Source organism: Babylonia areolata, chromosome 31 (genome assembly GCF_041734735.1).
Source record: "Babylonia areolata isolate BAREFJ2019XMU chromosome 31, ASM4173473v1, whole genome shotgun sequence".
Classification (NCBI taxonomy): Eukaryota; Metazoa; Mollusca; class Gastropoda; order Neogastropoda; family Buccinidae; genus Babylonia; species Babylonia areolata.
The window spans coordinates 610,001-634,139 of record NC_134906.1 but is presented as its reverse complement, the minus strand read 5'-3'; the positions used below and the strand labels follow the sequence as shown (position 1 = coordinate 634,139).

Genomic DNA, 24,139 nt, shown 5'->3' with positions numbered 1-24,139 from the left:
GTCTCACACCGAATAAAGTACAAGGTCAGCACTCTATGTTATAGATGTATTCACAAAACTGCCCCTTCCTATCTCTGCGGCTGCCTTCACCTCTACGGCACTCCATCTCGCTCACTACGATCGGCTTCGGCCTTAAAACCCACCTCTTCCCAAAATAGCCTCCCTTGCCTGCCTCTTCCTTGTCTTTAGTTTCTACAGTTTTAGACGGCTATGCATGCGTGTGAATGACTGGTACGAACGCGCTTTGATTTGTCTCTGCACTGTGACAAGATTCAGCGCTATATAAATACCATTATTATTATTATTATTATTTAACTCTGCTCAGAATTGGTGAACCGTTAAATATGTTAAAAGAAGCGGCGAAAACGAAAACCTTTACGCACGCAGAAACAAACATGACGGGACAAAATGCAAATTCGATAGCCTCCCCTATGACGCACTTCAGATTGACCATGATTGACACCGGCTCACTGATTTCCCATCTGTCTGCCAGACATAAGCACGTGCCCGCGCACACACACACACACACACACACACACACACACACACACACACACACACACGAGAGTCGAGCGAGTGATTTATGTTTGCCAGAGCCGGCTGTGAATTATGTGACTCGGCACAGTAGGTAAAGCCAACGGCAAAACTCGCTATGAAACAAATTATGAGAAATAAAGCTCACCCCATGTCAAAGTTAGACTTACAATTGCCACAAGCAGGGTATTGACGTCACCTACTCCTGCACAAAGGGTGCATGCATTATCCCCGGCGAAAACTTTTTTTTTTTTTAATTAAAAAAAACAACTGAAGAAAGTGTCTACTTTTCTTTTTATTTATTTGGGATTGAATAATATCATTGATAGTAAACCTTTTTAAAGTCGCAAAGGCAAAAAGAAAAAAAAAGAAAAAAAAAGAACAAAAAACCCCACCCCACCAGCTGCTACGCCTACCCCCCATTATTATGATTATAGTAATGTCTTCTTCTTCTTCTTCTTTAATACCAATTACCCTTGCAAATGATAATCTAAGAAAAAAAAATGGAGGGATGCCTCGCGCTCGGAAAGACCTTTTATAAAGAATGTAGAATATATGTCAAATCATCAACATTTTTTTGTTTGTTATTTTTTGCTTTTTGTTTTTTGTTTTGCTGCAACGGCTATCCACATTGATGCTATGACTGGCAAGGCTACTGTAGGGTTTTTTTTTTTGTTTTTTTTTTTTTTTTTTCCCCAGTGGTGTTTCTGGCCGTGGGCTACGGAAGTATTCTAAAGGGAATCCCCGGAAGTGAACTGAGTAACCTCTGACGTCATTGTCATCGCAAGCAAAATGGCTGCTAGTCATGCCAGTTTGATCCGCAGTCGGTAGTTGGTCGGGTTTTGCCTTCGGTTTAAGATACAGTGACGCATAAAAGTGAACCTGTTCTACTCTAGGAAGGAAATGTCAATGGAGGATCCATTTTTCGTCGTGAGAGAGTGAGTAGTTATTTGATTTTCTGCCAATATACTTCAGTGTCTGGTTGTTTTCTGGCTACTGTTTGAAGTAGTTTGCTACTGTCAGTGAAGAAATAGTGTGCTCTGTCGACTCTCAGTGAGTCTCATTATTCATCATTATAAAACCTTTCGAGCTTACAGCTGAACCAGCTGTACCTGCCTAGCTTTGGCTAATGAATATCATCTGTAAAATTTAAGAGGTCGAGTTACTTCAAAAGATTCTTTATTTTTATTTTTTATTTGTTTAAAATTATTATTATTATTCTCTATATTTTTTTAATATCTACATTATAGTATACACACATATATAAAATATACGTGTACTTGTAGATCTGTCTATTGATCCATCTGTCTGTCTTGCTAGCTAGCTAGCTATCAGTATTTCAATCTGTCTGTCTATAAATTGAGATTGGGGGGGATGTGTGACAGTGTGTGAGTGTCTTGTGACAGGAGAGAGTGGGGAGACCAAGTGTTTGGGTGGACAGGGAGGTGTGAGGTGCTAATAGGGTTAAGCATCATTGTTGTGTTTGTGTGCATGTGAGTGTGTGTGTTTGTGTGAATGTGAGCACATGTGTGTGTTTGTGTGAATGTGAGCATGTGTGCGTGTGTCTGTGTTTGTATAGAAAAACATTCTATCACAGTGTATTTGTATGTTTGTGTAAGCATGTGTTTGTGAAGTGTGTATGTGCGCGCGTGTGTGTGTGTGAGTGCATGCGCGCACATGTGCATGTTTGTGTCACTGTGTTTGTCTGTACATGACATTAATTTAACGTACACAAAGTAACAGCAAACCAAAGAAATCAAAGTTTTTCTCTCCTTTTTGTCTCTGTCTCTTGGAAAACCTTTTTCAATCTCGTCTGCCTCAGTGTTTCATTTGGTTATCTATTTTTATTTTTATTTGATGCTCTTATATTCAATCGGACTGTTCGGTTTTTGTTGTTGTTGTTGTTTTGTTTTTGTTTAGATATATAGCGCTAACAGACAGTCATTACATGAGATGAACACGTCCTTTTTGGGTGAACACCTATCCCTGTTCGTGGTTTATTGTGGTTTGTGTTGTTATTCTTGTGCAGTGAGGTGCAGAAAGCCCTGGGAACGGCCCGCAACCTGTTCTCACGATGGCGGGAGCTTCAGGAGGACCCCTCGCTGGCGTCGCGGGAAGAGGTGGAGTACACCACCAACGAACTGCGCAACAGTCTGCGCTCCATTGAGTGGGACCTGGAGGATCTGGAGGAGACTGTCAATATCCTGGGAAATGATATGATTATATATAATTATATGTATATATATATTATATACTGTATATATATATATTATATACTGTGAAGATTTGGTGCACTGCACAACAGGGCACAAGGTGATTAACAGTAAAAATGGAAAAAAACTGCCTGAACTTTTTTGTTTGAAAAGTGTGGTAGAGTTGGGGATCAGGAAGAGACTGTCATTAGTGTCAGTATTGTGGGAACTTACTTTGTTACTTTGTAAACATTAGGTGCAGAACTGTGTACTGAGGGATGTAACAGTAAAAATGGAATAAGTGTTTGAACAAGATTTCTAGTTGTTGTTTTTTTAAGTGTGGTAGAGTGGGGGATCTGAAAGAGACCATCAATATACTGGGAAATCACTTTGTAAACGTTGTGTGCAGAACTGTGTGCTGAATGATATAATAGTAAAAATGGAAAAAAAAGTGTTTAGCTTTCTAGTTTAAAAAGGTGTGGGAGAGTGGGGGTTGTGGAGGAGACTTTCAACAGTGTCAATATCATGGGAAATGACTCTGTAAATGTTGGGTGCAGAACAGTGCGCGGAGTGATAAACGCTAAAAATGGAAAAAAGTGTTTTAACTTTCAAACTAATCAAAGTTTAAAAAAAAAAAAAAGTATGGTAATCTCTTTTTTTTCTAAGTAATGCTGCAGTTCTATATTTTAATCTTTTTAATTGTTTACAGTTGTGACATGTTTGCTTGGAAATGCAGCATGAACATGCATACATGTGTGTGTGTGTGTGTGTGTGTGTGCGTGTGCGTGTGTGTGTGCATGTGTGTGTGGTGTGTCACAGTGTGTGTATGTGTGTGTGTGTGTGTGTGCGTGCATGTGTGTATGTGTGTGTGTGTGTGCTCTCAAGGGATCTGTACTTAATTCAGCACAGGTTATTTTCATTACATTTTTCATATATTTGTCTTTTGTTTTGTGCAAGATTTTTTTTTTATTTCTCTGATGTTTGAATGATTTCTTTTGTAAGAGAGAGTCACATGGACATTCTGCCCTTGGCTTGTTTAGAAATAGGAAGAAATCTTTTCTGTTGCCAGATAGATAGTTTCAACCAATCAAGCAAATAGTTTTTGTTTGATTTTGTTTTACCCAGATAATGTGACATGGACTTAAAAAAAAAAAAATGCAGATCAACAACAGTGAAAAAAAAGATTCTTGACTGACACAAGCATTGTGGAGAGAAATCCCAAAAAGTTCAAGATCGATGAGTTCGAGTTGAATGACAGGCGGAACTTCATAGAGAGGACAAAGGCGTCAATCAGGGTATTCCTCTCTCTCTCTCTATCTCTCTGTGTCTCTCTCTGTCTCTCTCTGTGTGTATGTCTCTCTCTGTGTCTCTCTCTCTGTGTCTCTCTCTCTGTGTCTGTGTATCTGTGCGTCTGTCTGTCTGTCTCTCTCTGTCTCTGTCTGTCTGTCTGTCTCTGTCTCTCTCTTTCCCTCCCTCTCTCTCTCTCTGAGTCTCTCCCTCCCTCCCTCCCTCTCTCTATCTCTCTCTGTGTCTCAGTCTCTGTCTGTCTGTCTGTCTCTCTCTCACTCTCTCTCGTTCTGTGTGCTTATGTGTATGTGTGTGTATATATATGTGTGTGTGTAGCTTGTGTGTGTGTGTGTGTGTGTGTGTGTGTGTGTGGCTTAAGGAGAAGTGGTTTACACTTTAGAATTTGAACACTTGAAATAGTGTGCAAGATAAATTACAAAATGCTTTGAAAAAAAAAAGTGAAATTATTCATTTGTTTTTTATTCCTAGTTTCTAGAGTTCCCATACTTCACACCCTTTATTACACCAGTCTCTCCCTTACTGTTTGTGTCTTCTTCTGCCTAAGACATGTTTTATATTTTGTAATTATATTATATTGTTTCTTTATATGTTTAATCATTTATGAATATGATTTTTAAAACAAGAACACATCTCTCAGGATAGAGATAATCTTTTGTGCACAGACCAAACAGAGCAAGCAGGTCCATAAAACACACACATGTAATGATGTATACACTGTATTTAGACACACATTCTCTCTCTCTCTCTCTCTCTCTCTCTCTCTCTCTCTCTCTCTCTCTCTCTCTCTCTCTCTCTCTCTCTCTGTCTCTCTCTCGTGAGTATTGTATGTATACAAATATGCGTGAATGCATCTTGATTCCAATTTTCTATTCTTTGATCCAACTTGTTTGGGGGGAATGGAGCTTGAAATGAACATGTATGTTTATTCAGCATAATGTCATTGTGTCGTTGCATTGCATCTCTCTCTCTCTCTCTTACTGAGTCTCTCTCTTTCACAGTCAGTCAGTCACTCATAGTGGTAACCACACACAGTTACAAATGCAATACTCATGTAGAAGACAACACTACAATGAACAGACGTTAAACCAGTGACCAACCAAGACTACACTACAGACAGAAGAATAATGATACTGGGACAGGCCAGAGAGGAAATTCTTCAGATTTTTGTTGGTGTGGGAATTCTTGAACATAATGGGTCCATAGACTGCTGTCTCGAGGGTGGAGGGGGGGTGGGGGGGGGGGGGGGGGGGGAGGGAATGCTTTGTGCATTGAGTTTCCTGCTCAGCCCTCTTGCAGATAAAGAACAGTGAGCATGAATGGAAAGTTCTACAAACCTTGTGACCTTTGGGGGAAAAAAAAGAGGGATGTATTATGAATCTTAGCTTGTCTACTGTGTCCAGTCTAGATGCGATAGTCTGTTTTCTACCGATATGCATCTTAACCTTTTTGTAAAATATATCTTCCATTTGTGTGTGTGTGTTTGTATTTGTGTGTGTGTGTGTGAACATATGTGTATACATGTGTGTGTGTGTGTGTGTGTTGATGCCTTTACATTAGAAATTTAATACAACAGAAAAATGTTCTGTTCTGGTTGTGTAGGATATACGCCGTCAGATCAGCAGCCCCAGTCGTATGAACGGAGCAGGGGGAGAACCAAACGACAGACAGGTACACTGGTTGGAAAGCACTTTTCAGTCTGTTTGTTTTTGCATTTGCATTTGTATTTCTTTTTATCACAACAGATTTCTCTGTGTGAAATTCGGGCTGCTCTCCCCAGGGATAGCGCGTCGCTACACTACAGCGCCACCCATTTTTTTGTATTTTTTTCTGTGTGCAGTTTTATTTGTTTTTCCTATCAAAGTGGATTTTTCTACAGAATTTTGCCAGGAACAACTCTTTTGTTGCCGTGGGTTCTTTTACGTGCGCTAAGTGCATGCTGAACACGGGACCTCGGTTTATCGTCTTATCCGAATGACTAGCTTCCAGACCACCACTCAAGGTCTAGTGGAGGGGGAGAAAATATCGGTGGCTGAGCCGTGATTCGAACCAGCGCGCTCAGATTCTCTTGCTTCCTAGGCGGACGCGCTACTTCTAGGCCAACACTCCATTTGTTTATTTGCTTAGTTATTTATTGTTGTTTGGGTAGGTGGTTGTGGATAAGCCTTTTTGGTTTTATTTTGTTTATGCTTCGGGTTTCAACTTCCATGGCTTAGGCTGTGACATATTTGTAGAATGTGTTGACTTGATCAGAACCAGGGTTTTAGGATTCTCGTTGATTTCTTCAGGATCAATACTAGTTTGAGTTCTGATTTAGCCAGCTTCTTTCTTGAATTATTTTTTGTTGTTGCTGGTTTAGGTTGGGGGGGTCGGGGGGGTTTGTGTGATTTAAAAAAAAATCATCTTTCTTTTTTCTTTTTCTTTTTTTTTGTCTTTTTCTCGTTTTGTGGTTCTTCTTTTTGTTCTGCTCCATTTTCTGCTTCTTGTTGTTGTTTATGGCCATCATTATTTGCATGTACATGTATATATATATATATATATATATATATATATATATATATATAACTTATTTTAGTTGTATGAGGTGTTTGTTTTTCACTCTTTTTGGTTTGGAAGGTTTTTTTTGTTCTTTTTTTTTCTGTTCATCTCTTTCCCCCCACTTATTCTTCTTGTTCATGATCATCACAGTTGGTATCATTATGAATGACTGTGATTGTTATCATTATCATCAGTGGTCATGAATGACTGATTGTTATCATTATCATCAGTGGTCATGAATGACTGATTGTTATCATCAGTGGTCATGAATGACTGTGATTGTTATCATCAGTGGTCATGAATGACTGATTGTTATCATCAGTGGTCATGAATGACTGATTGTTATCATCAATGGTCATGAATGACTGACACTGATTCTTATCATCAGTGGTCATGAATGACTGATTGTTATCATCAGTGGTCATGAATGACTGTGATTGTTATCATCAGTGGTCATGAATGACTGATTGTTATCATCAGTGGTCATGAATGACTGATTGTTATCATCAATGGTCATGAATGACTGATTGTTATCATCTATCATCAGTGGTCATGAATGACTGATTGTTATCATCAGTGGTCATGAATGACTGATTGTTATCATCAGTGGTCATGAATGACTGATTGTTATCATCAGTGGTCATGAATGACTGATTGTTATCATCAATGGTCATGAATGACTGATTATCATCAGTGGTCATGAATGACTGTGATTGTTATCATCAGTGGTCATGAATGACTGATTGTTATCATCAGTGGTCATGAATGACTGTGATTGTTATCATCAGTGGTCATGAATGACTGATTGTTATCATCAGTGGTCATGAATGACTGATTGTTATCATCAGTGGTCATGAATGACTGATTATCATCAGTGGTCATGAATGACTGTGATTGTTACCATCAGTGGTCATGAATGACTGATTGTTATCATCAGTGGTCATGAATGACTGTGATTGTTATCATCAGTGGTCATGAATGACTGATTGTTATCATCAGTGGTCATGAATGACTGATTGTTATCATCTATCATCAGTGGTCATGAATGACTGTGATTGTTATCATCAGTGGTCATGAATGACTGATTGTTATCATCAGTGGTCATGAATGACTGATTGTTATCATCAGTGGTCATGAATGACTGATTGTTATCATCAGTGGTCATGAATGACTGATTGTTATCATCAGTGGTCATGAATGACTGATTGTTATCATCAATGGTCATGAATGCCATGTGCCCAGGCTTTGTTGTCGGCATCCAACGGACCGAGTCGACCACAGGATCGTTACACCCGACTGGACACGGAGATGGAGAGGGCGAACCAAGAGTACATGGATGATACTCTGCAGCAGCAACAGGTATGTGCGTCCTCTGTGTGTGTGCGTGTGTGTGTGTGCGCGTGTGTGCTTGTGTGTGTGTGTGTGAGGGAGGCAGGGTTGTAGGAATGGGGGTGGGTGGTGGTGACTGTGTTGGGGAGGGGAAAGAGGAGATAACTGTGTGTGTTGAGTGGAGGGGGGTTGGGCGGGGGGTTGGGGGTGGCATTGTGTGTATGCAGTGTGTAGGGAGAGAGATATTTGTGTATTATACAGTAAAAACGAAAAGAAAAAAAAAGGAAAAATGGCAGGAAGCTTGTAGGGGTGCCTCACATGAACACTGATACACAATAAACATCAGACACATTACAAAGGTATGGTAGGTCACAGGTGCTTGTCATACAGTAAGGCACAGCAATGCACTGAGATGCAAGATACATACAGAATACAGTTATATCAATATGATATATCATAATTGCAGAATGTATAGAAAACTTTATTACTGACTTTAGTTAAAAAAAAAAAGGAGGATCAGAGCGGTTAAAGTGTTTCCATCTGAGGGCACCGGGTTTGAATCTCAGTAACGGCACCTGGTGGGTAAAGGGTGGAGATTTTTCCGATCTCCCAGGTCAATATATGTGCAGACCTACTCGTGCCTGAACCCCCTTCATGTGTATACGCACGCAGAAGATAAAATACGCACATTAAAGATCCTGTATTCCATGTCAGCGTTCAGTGGGTTATGGAAACAAGAACATACCCAGCATGCACACACCCCAAAAACGGAGTATGGCTGCCTACATAGCGGGGTAAAAATGGTCACACACGTAAAAGTCCACACGTGTACATGAGAGTGAACAGCAAGGTAAAAACGGTCACACACATAAAAGCCCACACGTGTACATGAGAGTGAACAGCGGGGTAAAAACGGTCACACACATAAAAGCCCACACGTGTACATTCGAGTGAACAGCAAGGTAAAAACGGTCACACACATAAAAGTCCACACGTGTACATGAGAGTGAACAGCGGGGTAAAAACGGTCACACACATAAAAGCCCACACGTGTACATGCGAGTGAACAGCAAGGTAAAAACGGTCACACACATAAAAGCCCACACGTGTACATGAGAGTGAACAGCGGGGTAAAAACGGTCACACACATAAAAGCCCACACGTGTACATGCGAGTGAACATGGGATTAGCAGCCCACAAACGGAGAAGAAGACTGACTTTAGTGAAAGAGGAAGAATGTTTGTTGGGGGTTTTTTTTTGCTGTCGCTTCATCTGCACCGTTTCAGTGGCATTGCTCCCAACGTTGGCAGTCCGTAGGGAATCATCGATGTTAGGATCACACACCAGAGGAGACCCTGCACTGCTGCTGAGTCACTTCAGTGGTGTTCAGTGGTGCCTGTTCTGATTTAACGTACTTAGGACACCGCCTACTAAGCCCCCTACTGACGACAATAATGGCTTAGTCATGGAGCCAGACTGAGTTAGCATCCCTCTCAGAGTGGAGACCACCGCCACATTCCTCCAACAACAGCCCGTGACACTGAAGGCATTGACAGGACTCACCCCAAGCACGGACGTGGAGGGGTATCGAAATTGAGGTCACCATGACAGCAGGGCGTGAAAGGCCACAGTCTTCAGGACATTTTTTGTTTACATTGGGAATGATGAAGGAGGAGGATGACAATGACAATGTTGCTATGGAGGTCCATTTTGGTTTGGGACTTCATGACAAGGCTGTACTCTACACTTCCTGTCATAATGATATCCCGGCATCAAGCAGGCCCGAGAGATACAGACACTTGCAGTGTTGGTCAGGTAATTAGAGCAACACAAAGACGCATCCGTGAAGTGAATGACACTCGAATGTGTGGTCCCAGTCTCCCCATTTAAGCCCATAGCACGCTCAACTGTGGGTAGGAGCCGGGCGCGGGCCGAAAAACCCACCTCCACTGAGATTCAAGCCCTTGTCCTCCAAGCCGTCAGTCCGCGACGCTAACCACTTGGCCACGGTGGCTGGTTGAAGAATGGTTGTTTGTTTCAGTCGCTGATGGCTGCCCAGGATGACCAGCTGGACATGATCGGGACCAGCGTGGGGGTGCTGAAGAACATGAGTCACCACATCGGCAACGAGCTGGAAGAGCAAAATGCGTCAGTGTTGTGTCGTCCCTTGAGATTCCTTGTTGTCTTCACGGTGTTGAGTGTGTGTGTGTGTGTGATTGAGAGGGTTTCTATCTGGTCGGTAGTCAAGACAAGACAAATTTGAGGAACAGCATGCGTGATCTCTCTCTCTCTCTCTCTCTCTCTCTCTCTCTCTCTCTCTCTATATATATATATGTATATAGATATATATGTGTGTGTGTGTGTTTGTGTGTGTAATTATCAGATAGTTCCTAAAAGAGTTCAGAGGGGGTGGCAAATGTGTAATTGATAAAGATGTTTCTGATGGTATTTCCTTATCAGATTAATGTCTGGGATTACAGCTTAACTTCTTTTTTTTCCTGTTGGCTAGAAAACTCTGCTGAATCTGAATTTTTAAAAAATTTCTACAGATGGAGGTTATGTAATGTTGCCTGAGATACCTTAATGTTTAACACTAAAAGAAGCTATCACTCACAGCATGTATTTTGTTTTGTTAATGTCATGTTGATCAGTGAATGAACTGCGAGTATAATCATTGTGTGGCCCTCCAAAAAACCTGGTAGGGGTGACAGGATATTAAATCTTGATTTTGTGTGTGTGTGACTGTGTGTGTGGTTGGGGGGGTGTGCTTTTGTGTGTGTGTGTGCTTGTGTGTGTGTGGATGTGGGTGTATGCTTGTGTGTGTGTGTGAGAGAGAGAGAGAGTGTGGGTGGGTGTGCATATATGTGTGTGTGTGCGTGTGTGTGTGTATGTGCGTGTGTGTGTGTATGTTTGTGTGCGTGCATGTGTATGTGTGTGTGCGTGTGTGTATGTGTGTGTGTGTGTGCGTGTGTATATATGTGTGTGTGTGTGTGTGTGTGCAGAATGCTTGACGATTTCCGCCAGGACATGGACCACACGGAGACACGACTGGATCAGACGATGAAGAAGATGGCCAAAGTGATGCACATGTCAAATGGTAGGTATCTGCTGTCGTGTCCAGTGTTGGCCTGGTGCTAAAGCATACACCTAGGAATCTAGATAATCTCAGCGTACAGGGTTCAAATCCCACGCATGCCAGTATTTACTTCCAATCCTCTAAACTGGACAGTAAGTGGTGGTCTGGACACTGGTCAGTCAGATGAGACAATAAAACTGAGGCACTGTGTGTAGCATGCAGTTAAAACATGTAAAAGAACCCACGGCAATAAGAGTTGTCCCAGGCAAAATTTATGAGTAAAATCCTCTCCAATATACATGCATGTAAGTGTGTGTGTGTGTGTGTGTGTGTGTGCATAACTGAAAGCCTGATATTGCAATCACTTAAAATTTGGCATGGTAGTGAATCTGCAGAATGACTATTGTTCAGCTATTTGCATCTGCTTACTGCTTGGATGAATATGATTTATCATTGTTATCAATATTGTTATTATTGTTGTTATTGATATTATATCAATACCCAATGTTAACTTCAGTGATAATGATTGTAATGATGGTAATTGTAATGAAAAGGATGATGACGATGGTGGTGATAATAAATCTGATTTAATGTTTACACAGTTACACATTGCTTTTTTTGTTGTTGTTAACTCCCTTATCTGATCTTTTTCGTTGTGTTGCAGATCGACGACAGTGGATGGCCATTCTGGCTTTAGTCATCATCCTCATCATCGTCATCATCCTTTTCTTCCTGTTGTGATCATCAGCATTCAGTGATTTTCTGTGGGCTTTTGATTTTTTTTTTTTCTTTAAACTCTTTTGTCCACCGATACGATTACATTCAAAACTGCATTGTGACTCGAGAACCGACTTGGGCTACAAGTGTTGGGCAGATTCTGACCAAGTGGGTTCTGTGCATTGTTTGAAAAAGCTGGACATGTCGTGTTTCGTACGTACATTACTTGTCTGCGAATCATGTGGAGCCAGTGTTAACTTCAGGGCGTGTGTGAAATGGGGAGACAAGCCGAATTCTTACCCGTGTTGATTGATGGCTGGATCGTCCTGGAGGAGTTGCACTTTTTTTTTTCTTTTTTTTTTAATAACTTTTTTTTTCCCTCTCTTTCTTTTCTTTTCTTTTTTTTTTTTTATCCTCCTTCATTGCAGGAGACTGAGTGCAATCAACGCAAAGTCTGAAATTTGTGTGAAAATTTGTGGGTTTATCTAATGGAGATGGGTGTGTGTGTTTTAAGTGTGATTGTGTAGGAAGGTGGGTGTGTGGGTTGGTGTGTTGTGTGGAAGTGTTGTGTGTGTGTGTGTCTGTATGTGTTGTGTGTTGTATGTGTGTATTTTGTGTACGTGGTTTTTTTGTGCACGTGTTGTGTGTCTGTTTGTGTGTAGTGACAGAGTTGAGGGATTGTTTGGAGTAATAAGATGCATGTGCAGGTTTTTGAAAGAAATCAGTTGGATTTGCTGTGTGTTTGTGTGTGTGCGTGTGTGTGTGAATGCACATCAAGTTGGTTATGTGTGTGTGTATGCATGTGTGATTACAGAAAAGTACAATGCAGTTAGAGTGGTTAGTATATATCTTGTGCATGAGTCTGTGTGTATCCTCGCTCATGTGTGTAAGAGAGAGTGCATGTGCATATATTATAATATTTTTAAGAGAGCACATAGTTCAGTCATCCCATGATCTGTATGAATGTGTTGCATAGAGATAAACAGTCTAATTGAATGTGTTGCATAGAGATAAACAGTCTAATGGTGGGTATGTAGTGGTGGTAGTATGAGTGTGTGTGAATAGTGATGGATTCTTCAAAGTATTTATATGCATGTGAGGCTTTTGCATGGGAACTTGGCTTCTCTTATCCAGTTGGAATGATTATGGTCTGAGGATTTTTTTTTCATGTATCATATCGATGTTATGATGTATCTTATGTGAGATGTGTGAGCTTTGACAGATTATGCATTTCGATTCAGTTGTGTGTGTTTTTTTTTAACGAAGGTGTGTTATGATGTTGAAACTTACACATCCATTCCTGCAGTTTCTGTGTAGAAAGGTGTATGTGTGTGTCAATATGGTGATGGTGAGTTCATCGGTTTACTTCAGTGGTTGGGATTATTGCCGAGGTTTGATGCATGGAGAGAGCTTATGTTTCTGATTCATATCCACGAATGTATTATTTTGACTTTGCCATATTTGTACAAAACTGCAAGTCATGGAAGGGAAATTGCTATCCTACAAAAGCGTAGAGTTTGTATTTGCATGGGTTTTTTGTTGTTTTCTTTGGTAAGCATGATAAATGAAACATAATTTTATGAGACTAAAATATTAAAAAACGAAACAAAAAAGGGATAGAGTTTGTACTTGCTTTTGTTTGTTTCTGTTGTTGCTTTTGTTGATAAACTATGCTAAATTGTAAAGTAATTTTAGGATTTAAAAAAAAAAGTCCTTATATTTCTGCTTCTGTGATACACGACCTTAGCCAGTGAAGTGTTGACAGAAGTGACAGACATGATAGCACTCCCACCTTCCCACCTGAAAACAGAGAATGGCTGCCTACATGGTGAGGGTCAAAATGGTCATACATGTAAAAATAAAGCCCACTTATGTATACGAGTGAATGTGGGAGTCACAGCCGATGAGTTCAGATTCAGTTTCAGTAGCTCAAGGAGGCGTAACTGCGTTCGGACAAATCCATATACGCTACACCACATCTGCCAAGCAGATGCCTGACCAGCAGCGTAACCCAACGCGCTTTGTCAGGCCTTGAACAGCCGATGAACTAACGAAGACAATGTTCCTGTGTCCGTTTGTGCAGTGAAGATTTCATTCAGTTTGCAAGTACTGAGTAGAGAGAAGGCCTAGAGTCAGGCCTGTTAGGTTTTCCACCCTGTGTATAACATTCATAGAATTACATCATGTAGTCGAAAGTAATGACAACAATAAAACTTGATATAAAAAAAATGAATATCGGAGGATTTCTCAACATTCCTGACACCTAGAGAGAAAAAAAGAAGAAAAAAAAGAATAATGAGGAAGTAATGGTTACCTGCATAAATAATATGATGAATCATATATATTTATGGAGATAAGTGTAATTATGGTTTGACATTTCTGTTGTATTGTTTGCCTGGCATGTTTGCCACACCCAGCAACGTGTCATAAATAATTAGGTTGTGTCATGTATGAATATTGATAAGTCTGTATCAGTGCTGAGTGTGACTTGTTCTTACATTGTTCCTTACTTATTTACAAAGTCTGATGGACGCGTTTTCACCTCAACCTTTTAAAAGTGAATTTAAAATAAAGAAAACATTTTTTTTTTTAAAGAAAGAAAGAAAAGAAGAGGAACCTATTTGGAAGCGCTTAATGCAAAAGGCGAAAATGCTAACACTTCAGTGCATTCTGTGCTCTGCAGGCTTGGGTTCAGAAGTGTGTGTGTGTGACACATTAAAAAGAAGGGGCAGCAGGAATAGGTAGGCGTGGGGGATACTGTATCACAGTCCTCAGTAAACAATCAGTAGGGAAAAAAAAATTAACCCATTCAACCCCGGGGAGCATATAGCCTTGGCAAGCTTCCATGCCATATTGATGTGTTAAAAAAAAAAAAAAAATGCAGAAAAGAATAGAATATGACTTTATTACCAAGTGTACCGGGGTCACAAGGAATATGGGGGGGTCGGGGGGGGGGATCATAACAAGGTACGAACATAAATTGAAATGTACTGTTTTTTCTCCAAATGACGTGTGGACACATCCAGAAATACTGCAGGAGTTAGTTCCCTTTCCTTGTGGTGTATGTGTATGAAGGGACGTGGAAGCCATGTAAAGGAGGGGATTTGAGGCCAGAGCAGTGCAGGGGAGCAGGGCTCTGAGCAAAGAGCGCTGGTTGAAGTGGGGTGTGGAGAACGTTGTGAATGTATCAGCATCACTAGCTCAAGGAGGTGTCACTGCGTTCGGTCAAATCCATATACACTACACCACATCTGCCAAGCAGATGCCTGACCAGCAGCATAACCCAACACGCTTAGTCAGGCCTAAAAAAATTAATAAATAGATAAATAATAATAAAATAAAATAAATAAATAATTAAATAAATAAATTTATTAAAAAAATATATAAAAACCCATAAAAAATGATAATAATAATAATATTTATAAGGCGCAAAATCTTGATGAAGTCAACTCTAAGCGCGTGCGCGCGCGCACACACACACACACACACACACACACACAAAATGATGATAAATAAGCAAATAGATGTAAAACATGCAGACACACATTCACACATATATATACACACATGCCTAACAGATATGCAACAAACATGCAGTTTCCCAGATATGAAAGCACAATCAAATCCATATAAACGTACATGAGTAACAACAGCAGACCACCAGGCAAATCATGCATCTGAAGTCCAAATCAGACATTAATATTTTGCCCAGTGGAATGGGTGGAATTGTGTCCATGCAGTATGTAGGTAAAGTATCGCGTTGTGTAAGCAGTGGTTGCATGATATTTAAAGCATGTCAAACATGGAAATGAGATTTTGTTTGGGGTGTATTTGTCTTTTGTAAAAGATGCATAATATTTGATTGTATTGTGAATTTATCATATGACCAGCATTGTATTGTACCTTAGTGTAAACTGACATTTTGGAGATCAAATGGATATGGTTCTGATGTCTGTAGCAGTTTCATTGTACTGCACAGCAGTTATGCATGTTCTGTTGTATCGTAGCTTTGTGTTGTGAATGGTATCAATTTATATCTTGTCAACATCTCAAAACATGTTGTGTTTTAAATCAACTCACAGCTCTGGTACACATCAAGTGCTGTGTTTACTCACACACACATCCGCAGACATGCACACATACTGACACATGGGTGCACTCACACACACACACAAACATAAGCATGTATGCACACACACACATGCTCACACACGTGCATACCCACACAAACACACTCAGAAAAGGTACAAATCTGAAATATGAATACTGAAACTCGGATTGCTGAATAGATCCAGTGAACATCATGACTCTGTTGTGTGTTTCAGAGAGTATGTGTGTGTGTGTTTGTGCGGAGGCAAGTACACTGGAAAATAAACTTCACAAGAAGTATTCACATATATACATACATACATACCGGTACACACATATACTTTGACGAGATTTAGATTTGGTATTTCTGAACTATGCTTAAGTATAAAAGCCTTACCATTCTGAGTTGTGCACACGCTGTGCAAGGAAACCAGAGCAGGTGAAGTGCACTTTGTTTTTATTATATCCTGTTGTGACTGACAGACTGTTTTATTATATCCTGTTGTGACTGACAGACTGTTTTTATTATATCCTGTTGTGACTGACAGACTGTTTTTATTATATCCTGTTGTGACTGACAGACTGTTTTATTATATCCTGTTGTGACTGACAGACTGTTTTTATTATATCCTGTTGTGACTGACAGACTGTTTTATTATATCCTGTTGTGACTGACAGACTGTTTTATTATATCCTGTTGTGACTGACAGACTGTTTTATTATATCCTGTTGTGACTGACAGACTGTTTTATTATATCCTGTTGTGACAGACTGTTTTATTATATCCTGTTGTGACTGACAGACTGTTTTATTATATCCTGTTGTGACTGACAGACTGTTTTATTATATCCTGTTGTGACAGACTGTTTTATTATATCCTGTTGTGACTGACAGACTGTTTTATTATATCCTGTTGTGACTGACAGACTGTTTTTATTATATCCTGTTGTGACTGACAGACTGTTTTATTATATCCTGTTGTGACTGACAGACTGTTTTATTATATCCTGTTGTGACAGACTGTTTTATTATATCCTGTTGTGACTGACAGACTGTTTTTATTATATCCTGTTGTGACTGACAGACTGTTTTATTATATCCTGTTGTGACTGACAGACTGTTTTATTATATCCTGTTGTGACTGACAGACTGTTTTATTATATCCTGTTGTGACTGACAGACTGTTTTATTATATCCTGTTGTGACTGACTGTTTTATTATATCCTGTTGTGACTGACAGACTGTTTTATTATATCCTGTTGTGACAGACTGTTTTTATTATATCCTGTTGTGACTGACAGACTGTTTTATTATATCCTGTTGTGACAGACTGTTTTATTATATCCTGTTGTGACTGACAGACTGTTTTATTATATCCTGTTGTGACAGACTGTTTTTATTATATCCTGTTGTGACTGACAGACTGTTTTATTATATCCTGTTGTGACAGACTGTTTTATTATATCCTGTTGTGACAGACTGTTTTATTATATCCTGTTGTGACTGACAGACTGTTTTTATTATATCCTGTTGTGACTGACAGACTGTTTTATTATATCCTGTTGTGACTGACAGACTGTTTTTATTATATCCTGTTGTGACTGACAGACTGTTTTATTATATCCTGTTGTGACTGACAGACTGTTTTTATTATATCCTGTTGTGACAGACTGTTTTTATTATATCCTGTTGTGACTGACAGACTGTTTTTATTATATCCTGTTGTGACTGACTGTTTTATTATATCCTGTTGTGACAGACTGTTTTATTATATCCTGTTGTGACTGACAGACTGTTTTTATTATATCCTGTTGTGACAGACTGTTTTTATTATATCCTGTTGTGACTGACAGACTGTTTTTATTATATCCTGTTGTGACTGACAGACTGTTTTATTATATCCTGTTGTGACTGACAGACTGTTTTTATTATATCCTGTTGTGACTGACAGACTGTTTTATTATATCCTGTTGTGACTGACAGACTGTTTTTATTATATCCTGTTGTGACTGACAGACTGTTTTATTATATCCTGTTGTGACTGACAGACTGTTTTTATTATATCCTGTTGTGACAGACTGTTTTATTATATCCTGTTGTGACAGACTGTTTTATTATATCCTGTTGTGACTGACAGACTGTTTTATTATATCCTGTTGTGACTGACAGACTGTTTTATTATATCCTGTTGTGACTGACAGACTGTTTTATTATATCCTGTTGTGACAGACTGTTTTATTATATCCTGTTGTGACTGACAGACTGTTTTATTATATCCTGTTGTGACTGACAGACTGTTTTTATTATATCCTGTTGTGACTGACAGACTGTTTTATTATATCCTGTTGTGACTGACAGACTGTTTTTATTATATCCTGTTGTGACTGACAGACTGTTTTATTATATCCTGTTGTGACTGACAGACTGTTTTATTATATCCTGTTGTGACTGACAGACTGTTTTATTATATCCTGTTGTGACTGACAGACTGTTTTATTATATCCTGTTGTGACTGACAGACTATTTTATTATATCCTGTTGTGACTGACAGACTGTTTTATTATATCCTGTTGTGACTGACAGACTGTTTTTATTATATCCTGTTGTGACTGACAGACTGTTTTATTATATCCTGTTGTGACTGACAGACTGTTTTATTATATCCTGTTGTGACTGACAGACTGTTTTTATTATATCCTGTTGTGACTGACAGACTGTTTTTATTATATCCTGTTGTGACTAACAGACTGTTTTTATTATATCCTGTTGTGACTGACAGACTGTTTTATTATATCCTGTTGTGACAGACTGTTTTTATTATATCCTGTTGTGACTGACTGACTGTTTTATTATATCCTGTTGTGACTGACAGACTGTTTTATTATATCCTGTTGTGACTGACAGACTGTTTTTATTATATCCTGTTGTGACAGACTGTTTTATTATATCCTGTTGTGACTGACAGACTGTTTTTATTATATCCTGTTGTGACTGACAGACTGTTTTTATTATATCCTGTTGTGACTGACAGACTGTTTTTATTATATCCTGTTGTGACTGACTGACTGTTTTATTATATCCTGTTGTGACTGACTGTTTTATTATATCCTGTTGTGACTGACAGACTGTTTTATTATATCCTGTTGTGACAGTTTTATTATATCCTGTTGTGACAGACTGTTTTATTATATCCTGTTGTGACTGACAGACTGTTTTTATTATATCCTGTTGTGACTGACAGACTGTTTTTATTATATCCTGTTGTGACTGACAGACTGTTTTATTATATCCTGTTGTGACTGACAGACTGTTTTTATTATATCCTGTTGTGACTGACAGACTGTTTTATTATATCCTGTTGTGACTGACAGACTGTTTTATTATATCCTGTTGTGACTGACAGACTGTTTTTATTATATCCTGTTGTGACTGACAGACTGTTTTTATTATATCCTGTTGTGACAGACTGTTTTTATTATATCCTGTTGTGACAGTTTTATTATATCCTGTTGTGACTGACAGACTGTTTTTATTATATCCTGTTGTGACTGACAGACTGTTTTTATTATATCCTGTTGTGACAGACTGTTTTTATTATATCCTGTTGTGACTGACAGACTGTTTTATTATATCCTGTTGTGACTGACAGACTGTTTTTATTATATCCTGTTGTGACTGACAGACTGTTTTATTATATCCTGTTGTGACTGACAGACTGTTTTATTATATCCTGTTGTGACTGACAGACTGTTTTTATTATATCCTGTTGTGACTGACAGACTGTTTTTATAATATCCTGTTGTGACTGACAGACTGTTTTTATTATATCCTGTTGTGACTAACAGACTGTTTTATTATATCCTGTTGTGACTGACAGACTGTTTTTATAATATCCTGTTGTGACTGACAGACTGTTTTTATTATATCCTGTTGTGACTGACAGACTGTTTTATTATATCCTGTTGTGACAGACTGTTTTTATTATATCCTGTTGTGACAGACTGTTTTTATTATATCCTGTTGTGACTGACAGACTGTTTTATTATATCCTGTTGTGACAGACTGTTTTTATTATATCCTGTTGTGACAGACTGACTGTTTTATTATATCCTGTTGTGACTGACAGACTGTTTTTATTATATCCTGTTGTGACAGACTGTTTTTATTATATCCTGTTGTGACAGACTGACTGTTTTATTATATCCTGTTGTGACTGACAGACTGTTTTATTATATCCTGTTGTGACTGACAGACTGTTTTATTATATCCTGTTGTGACAGACTGTTTTTATTATATCCTGTTGTGACTGTTTTATTATATCCTGTTGTGACTGTTTTTATTATATCCTGTTGTGACAGACTGTTTTTATTATATCCTGTTGTGACTGACAGACTGTTTTATTATATCCTGTTGTGACTGACAGACTGTTTTATTATATCCTGTTGTGACTGACAGACTGTTTTATTATATCCTGTTGTGACTGACAGACTGTTTTATTATATCCTGTTGTGACTGACAGACTGTTTTTATTATATCCTGTTGTGACAGACTGTTTTTATTATATCCTGTTGTGACAGACTGTTTTTATTATATCCTGTTGTGACTGACAGACTGTTTTATTATATCCTGTTGTGACTGACAGACTGTTTTTATTATATCCTGTTGTGACAGACTGTTTTTATTATATCCTGTTGTGACAGACTGACTGTTTTATTATATCCTGTTGTGACTGACAGACTGTTTTTATTATATCCTGTTGTGACAGACTGTTTTTATTATATCCTGTTGTGACAGACTGACTGTTTTATTATATCCTGTTGTGACTGACAGACTGTTTTATTATATCCTGTTGTGACTGACAGACTGTTTTATTATATCCTGTTGTGACAGACTGTTTTTATTATATCCTGTTGTGACTGTTTTATTATATCCTGTTGTGACTGTTTTTATTATATCCTGTTGTGACAGACTGTTTTTATTATATCCTGTTGTGACTGACTGTTTTATTATATCCTGTTGTGACTGACAGACTGTTTTATTATATCCTGTTGTGACTGACAGACTGTTTTATTATATCCTGTTGTGACTGACAGACTGTTTTATTATATCCTGTTGTGACTGACAGACTGTTTTATTATATCCTGTTGTGACTGACAGACCTTCAAGTCCAGTTTATTCCAGAATAGTATTATGCAATCCATGTCTATTTCAGCTTTGTTACTGATGACGTCGAATGATGAAGACAATATGCGTAAGTTTTCTTCATATCCCTACACAGCATTTCAACGAAGAGTGACTGTTGTAACCTTATTTTTGGTGGTTGGTTGTAAGGGAAGAAGTTACACACAGAAGATTTGCAGTTCATTATTTTCAGTCACAATAACATATTTCAAATCGTCGCTGTTGCCCCCTGTTCATATGGAGCATAGGCCTCTTTTGAATAAACCATTTGAGTCTCTCTCTGTCTCTCTCTCCATCGCAGCATTCCATTCTGATACTCCTGTTGTTCGTGTGAATTATCCTCTGCTATACTTCATGACAATGTCTGTCTACTTGAAAATGATTTTTTTTTTTTTTTTTTTTTTTAATGCTGAGTGACCTATCCCCCAACTCCGCACTGAAATGAACCTTAGGTGTTTCTTCAATAAAACATCATCATCAACATCATCATCATCATCATCTCTCTCTCTCTCTCTCTCTCTCTCTCTCTACTTTAGAAATAATTTCATCGTTTATCTCCTTCAGAAAACAACTTGTATCAACTAACAGATCCAAATCTGCATTATTGCCCTTTAATTTTGATGTACCTCAAGGTTCTGTTTTAGAACCAATTCTATTTTCTTTAATACCCTTATCTACACAGGCACCATGCGTATTGTTCGCTAATGATACAACTGTACATGTCTCTTATTCTAAAGTATGTAGCGTATCTTCCTCTCTTCAGGAAAGCATTGACCAGTTGTAGCTAATGATACAACTGTACATGTCTCTTATTCTAAAGTATGTAGCGTATCTTCCTCTCTTCAGGAAAGCATTGACCAGTTGTAGTGGTCTGAATTTAACCACACGCGTCTCCATCCAAAGAAAACTAAATACTCGATAATTATGACAAGATAAATGCGTCAAAATCTTCCAGTAGACCACTGTTCTATTCATATCAATGGCGATTCATATCAATGGCGAGATGATTGAAGAAGTTGAACACCTTAGGATTCTTGGGGTTACAGTTGATATATATATATATATATATTTGATCTCTGTTATGTCTTCTAAACGATGATACTTAAATGCATACTTTAATACTCAAACAAAATGTCTTCAATCACCGATATGTGTGACGGGACATTAAACAAAATTCCTCCTCCTTGCTGTGATGTCAAAATAACAAGTTGATCACAATGCCACCATCATGATCAGAGTATGCTGATTTGTTGATCATAATGCTGCCATCATGATCAGAATATGCTGATTTGTTGATCATAATGCCGCCATCATGATCAGAATATGCTGATTTGTTGATCACAATGCCGCCATCATGATCAGAATATGCTGATTTGTTGATCACAATGCTGCCATCATGATCAGAGTGTGCTGATTTGTTGATCACAATGCTGCCATCATGATCAGAATATGCTGATTTGTTGATCACAATGCCGCCATCATGATCAGAGTGTGCTGATTTGTTGATCACAATGCAGACATCATGATCAGAATATGCTGATTTGTTGATCACAATGCAGACATCATGATCAGAGTGTGCTGATTTGTTGATCACAGTGCAGCTATCACGATCAGTGTGCTGATTCGCTGATCACAATGCAGACATCACAATCAGAGTGTGCTGATTTGCTGATCACAGTGCAGACATCATGATCAGAGTGTGCTGATTTGCTGATCACAGTGCAGACATCATGATCAGAGTGTGCTGATTCGCTGATCACAGTGCAGCCATCATGATCAGAGTGTGCTGATTCGCTGATCACAATGCAGCTATCACGATCAGAGTGTGCTGATTCGCTGATCACAATGCAGACATCATGATCAAAGTATGTTTGTATTTTGTATACTCTTTTTGTCACTGCAAATTTCTCTGTGTGAAATTTGAGCTGCTGTCTCCCCAGGGAGTTCATCGCTACACTGAGAACGCAATTGTACTCACATACCTACAAAAAGAGAGAGAAAAAAGATCAGTTGACAGACAAACAGATACTTATCCATTTATTCATTTCAACATACCCACAAATGCTCTCCCTTAATCAACAATGACCAACCAACAAATCCTCAACACAAAACAACTCCACACATCATCACATTCTCGTCAGCACCATCGTTTTCATCACTCAAGTCCGCCAAAGGACTGAACTTCCTTCTGAGTTTGAGGTCATCAGAACAAACCTTTCTTGTTGTTTTCTTCTTCAGGTTCTTACCTCCCAACCATACCATGACAACAAAATTCAACAAAAATCAAAAGAAACTAATAATGATAATAATAAGGCAGGGAATGTTTAGATGTTCATATCATTATAATCAAGTAGTTTACAGGCCAGTAGATAGTGGAAGCCATATATATCAGAGTGAAAAGCTTGTTAAAAGCAGAAAAGGCAGTCCAGAAAGTCCAGAAACCCAAACGTATTCATATCAAAAACAATATCAAGGCAAAAAACCAAAAACAAAACAAAAAACTGAAAAAAAAAAGCAGAAAAAAAAGCAACAGGCAATCTCTTGTTTGAATGGAGCACTACACTACGTATTTTAGAGTTGTGCAAGAAGTCTGTCTTGCTATTCTGCTCAAATTTATCACTTTCAGGTTTGATTGGAAAAAACAAACAAACAAACAAACAAAAAAACGGAAAAAAAAGTCAGCTTAGTTCTTAGTATGGTATCTCACTACAAGAGCAGGCTCACAGTGTTTTATTATTAAATATAAATTGACTAAACTTACTTTAAAACTGTGCAAAAACTAATCATATTTCAAATATATTTATCTCATAAAAATGGACATTAACATAAAAATAAATTTTGGATTACTACAAAAACACAACTGAATTTTTTTTTAATTTTTTTTTTTATTAAATATCCCTATATTAAATATCAATATGAACCATTAATGCATCTTAATCAGCAATGCAAGCACAAAGTCAATTCTCAGCCAAAAATGTGAGTAAGTGTGTGTGTGTGTGGTGTGTGTGTGTGTGTGTGTGTGTGTGCATGAATGTGTGTGAGTGTGTGTGTCAGCTGTCCGAGTGGGTTTCTGAATAAAACAGACAAATAAATCAAAACGATTCATCAACATTATTGATAAGATACTCTAACAATAAGAAACGCATGGTTAGAATAGTACAAATAAAACAGAATGATT

General features: G+C 38.4%; 1 protein-coding gene across 1 annotated transcript; it reads left to right on the top strand.

Annotated features, from left to right (window-relative positions):
* Positions 1-1,328: 1,328 nt before the first annotated feature.
* On the top strand, positions 1,329-14,437 carry LOC143275848 (syntaxin-6-like). The gene is made up of 8 exons (XM_076580139.1): positions 1,329-1,472; positions 2,564-2,733; positions 3,927-4,021; positions 5,634-5,702; positions 7,812-7,928; positions 9,940-10,046; positions 10,901-10,995; positions 11,639-14,437. The coding sequence occupies exons 1-8, from the start codon at positions 1,438-1,440 to the stop codon at positions 11,713-11,715; spliced, it is 765 nt and encodes a 254-aa protein (XP_076436254.1). The 5' UTR covers positions 1,329-1,437; the 3' UTR covers positions 11,716-14,437.
* The last annotated feature ends 9,702 nt before the right edge of the window (positions 14,438-24,139 follow it).

Excerpts from the sequence above, each read along its gene's own strand:
- LOC143275848 (XM_076580139.1), top strand. The coding sequence starts at position 1,438 with ATGTCAATGGAGGATCCATTTTTCGTCGTGAGAGA. Across the intron at positions 1,473-2,563 it reads CCATTTTTCGTCGTGAGAGA|TGAGGTGCAGAAAGCCCTGG; the intron begins GTGAGTAGTTAT and ends ATTCTTGTGCAG. Across the intron at positions 5,703-7,811 it reads GAGAACCAAACGACAGACAG|GCTTTGTTGTCGGCATCCAA; the intron begins GTACACTGGTTG and ends CCATGTGCCCAG.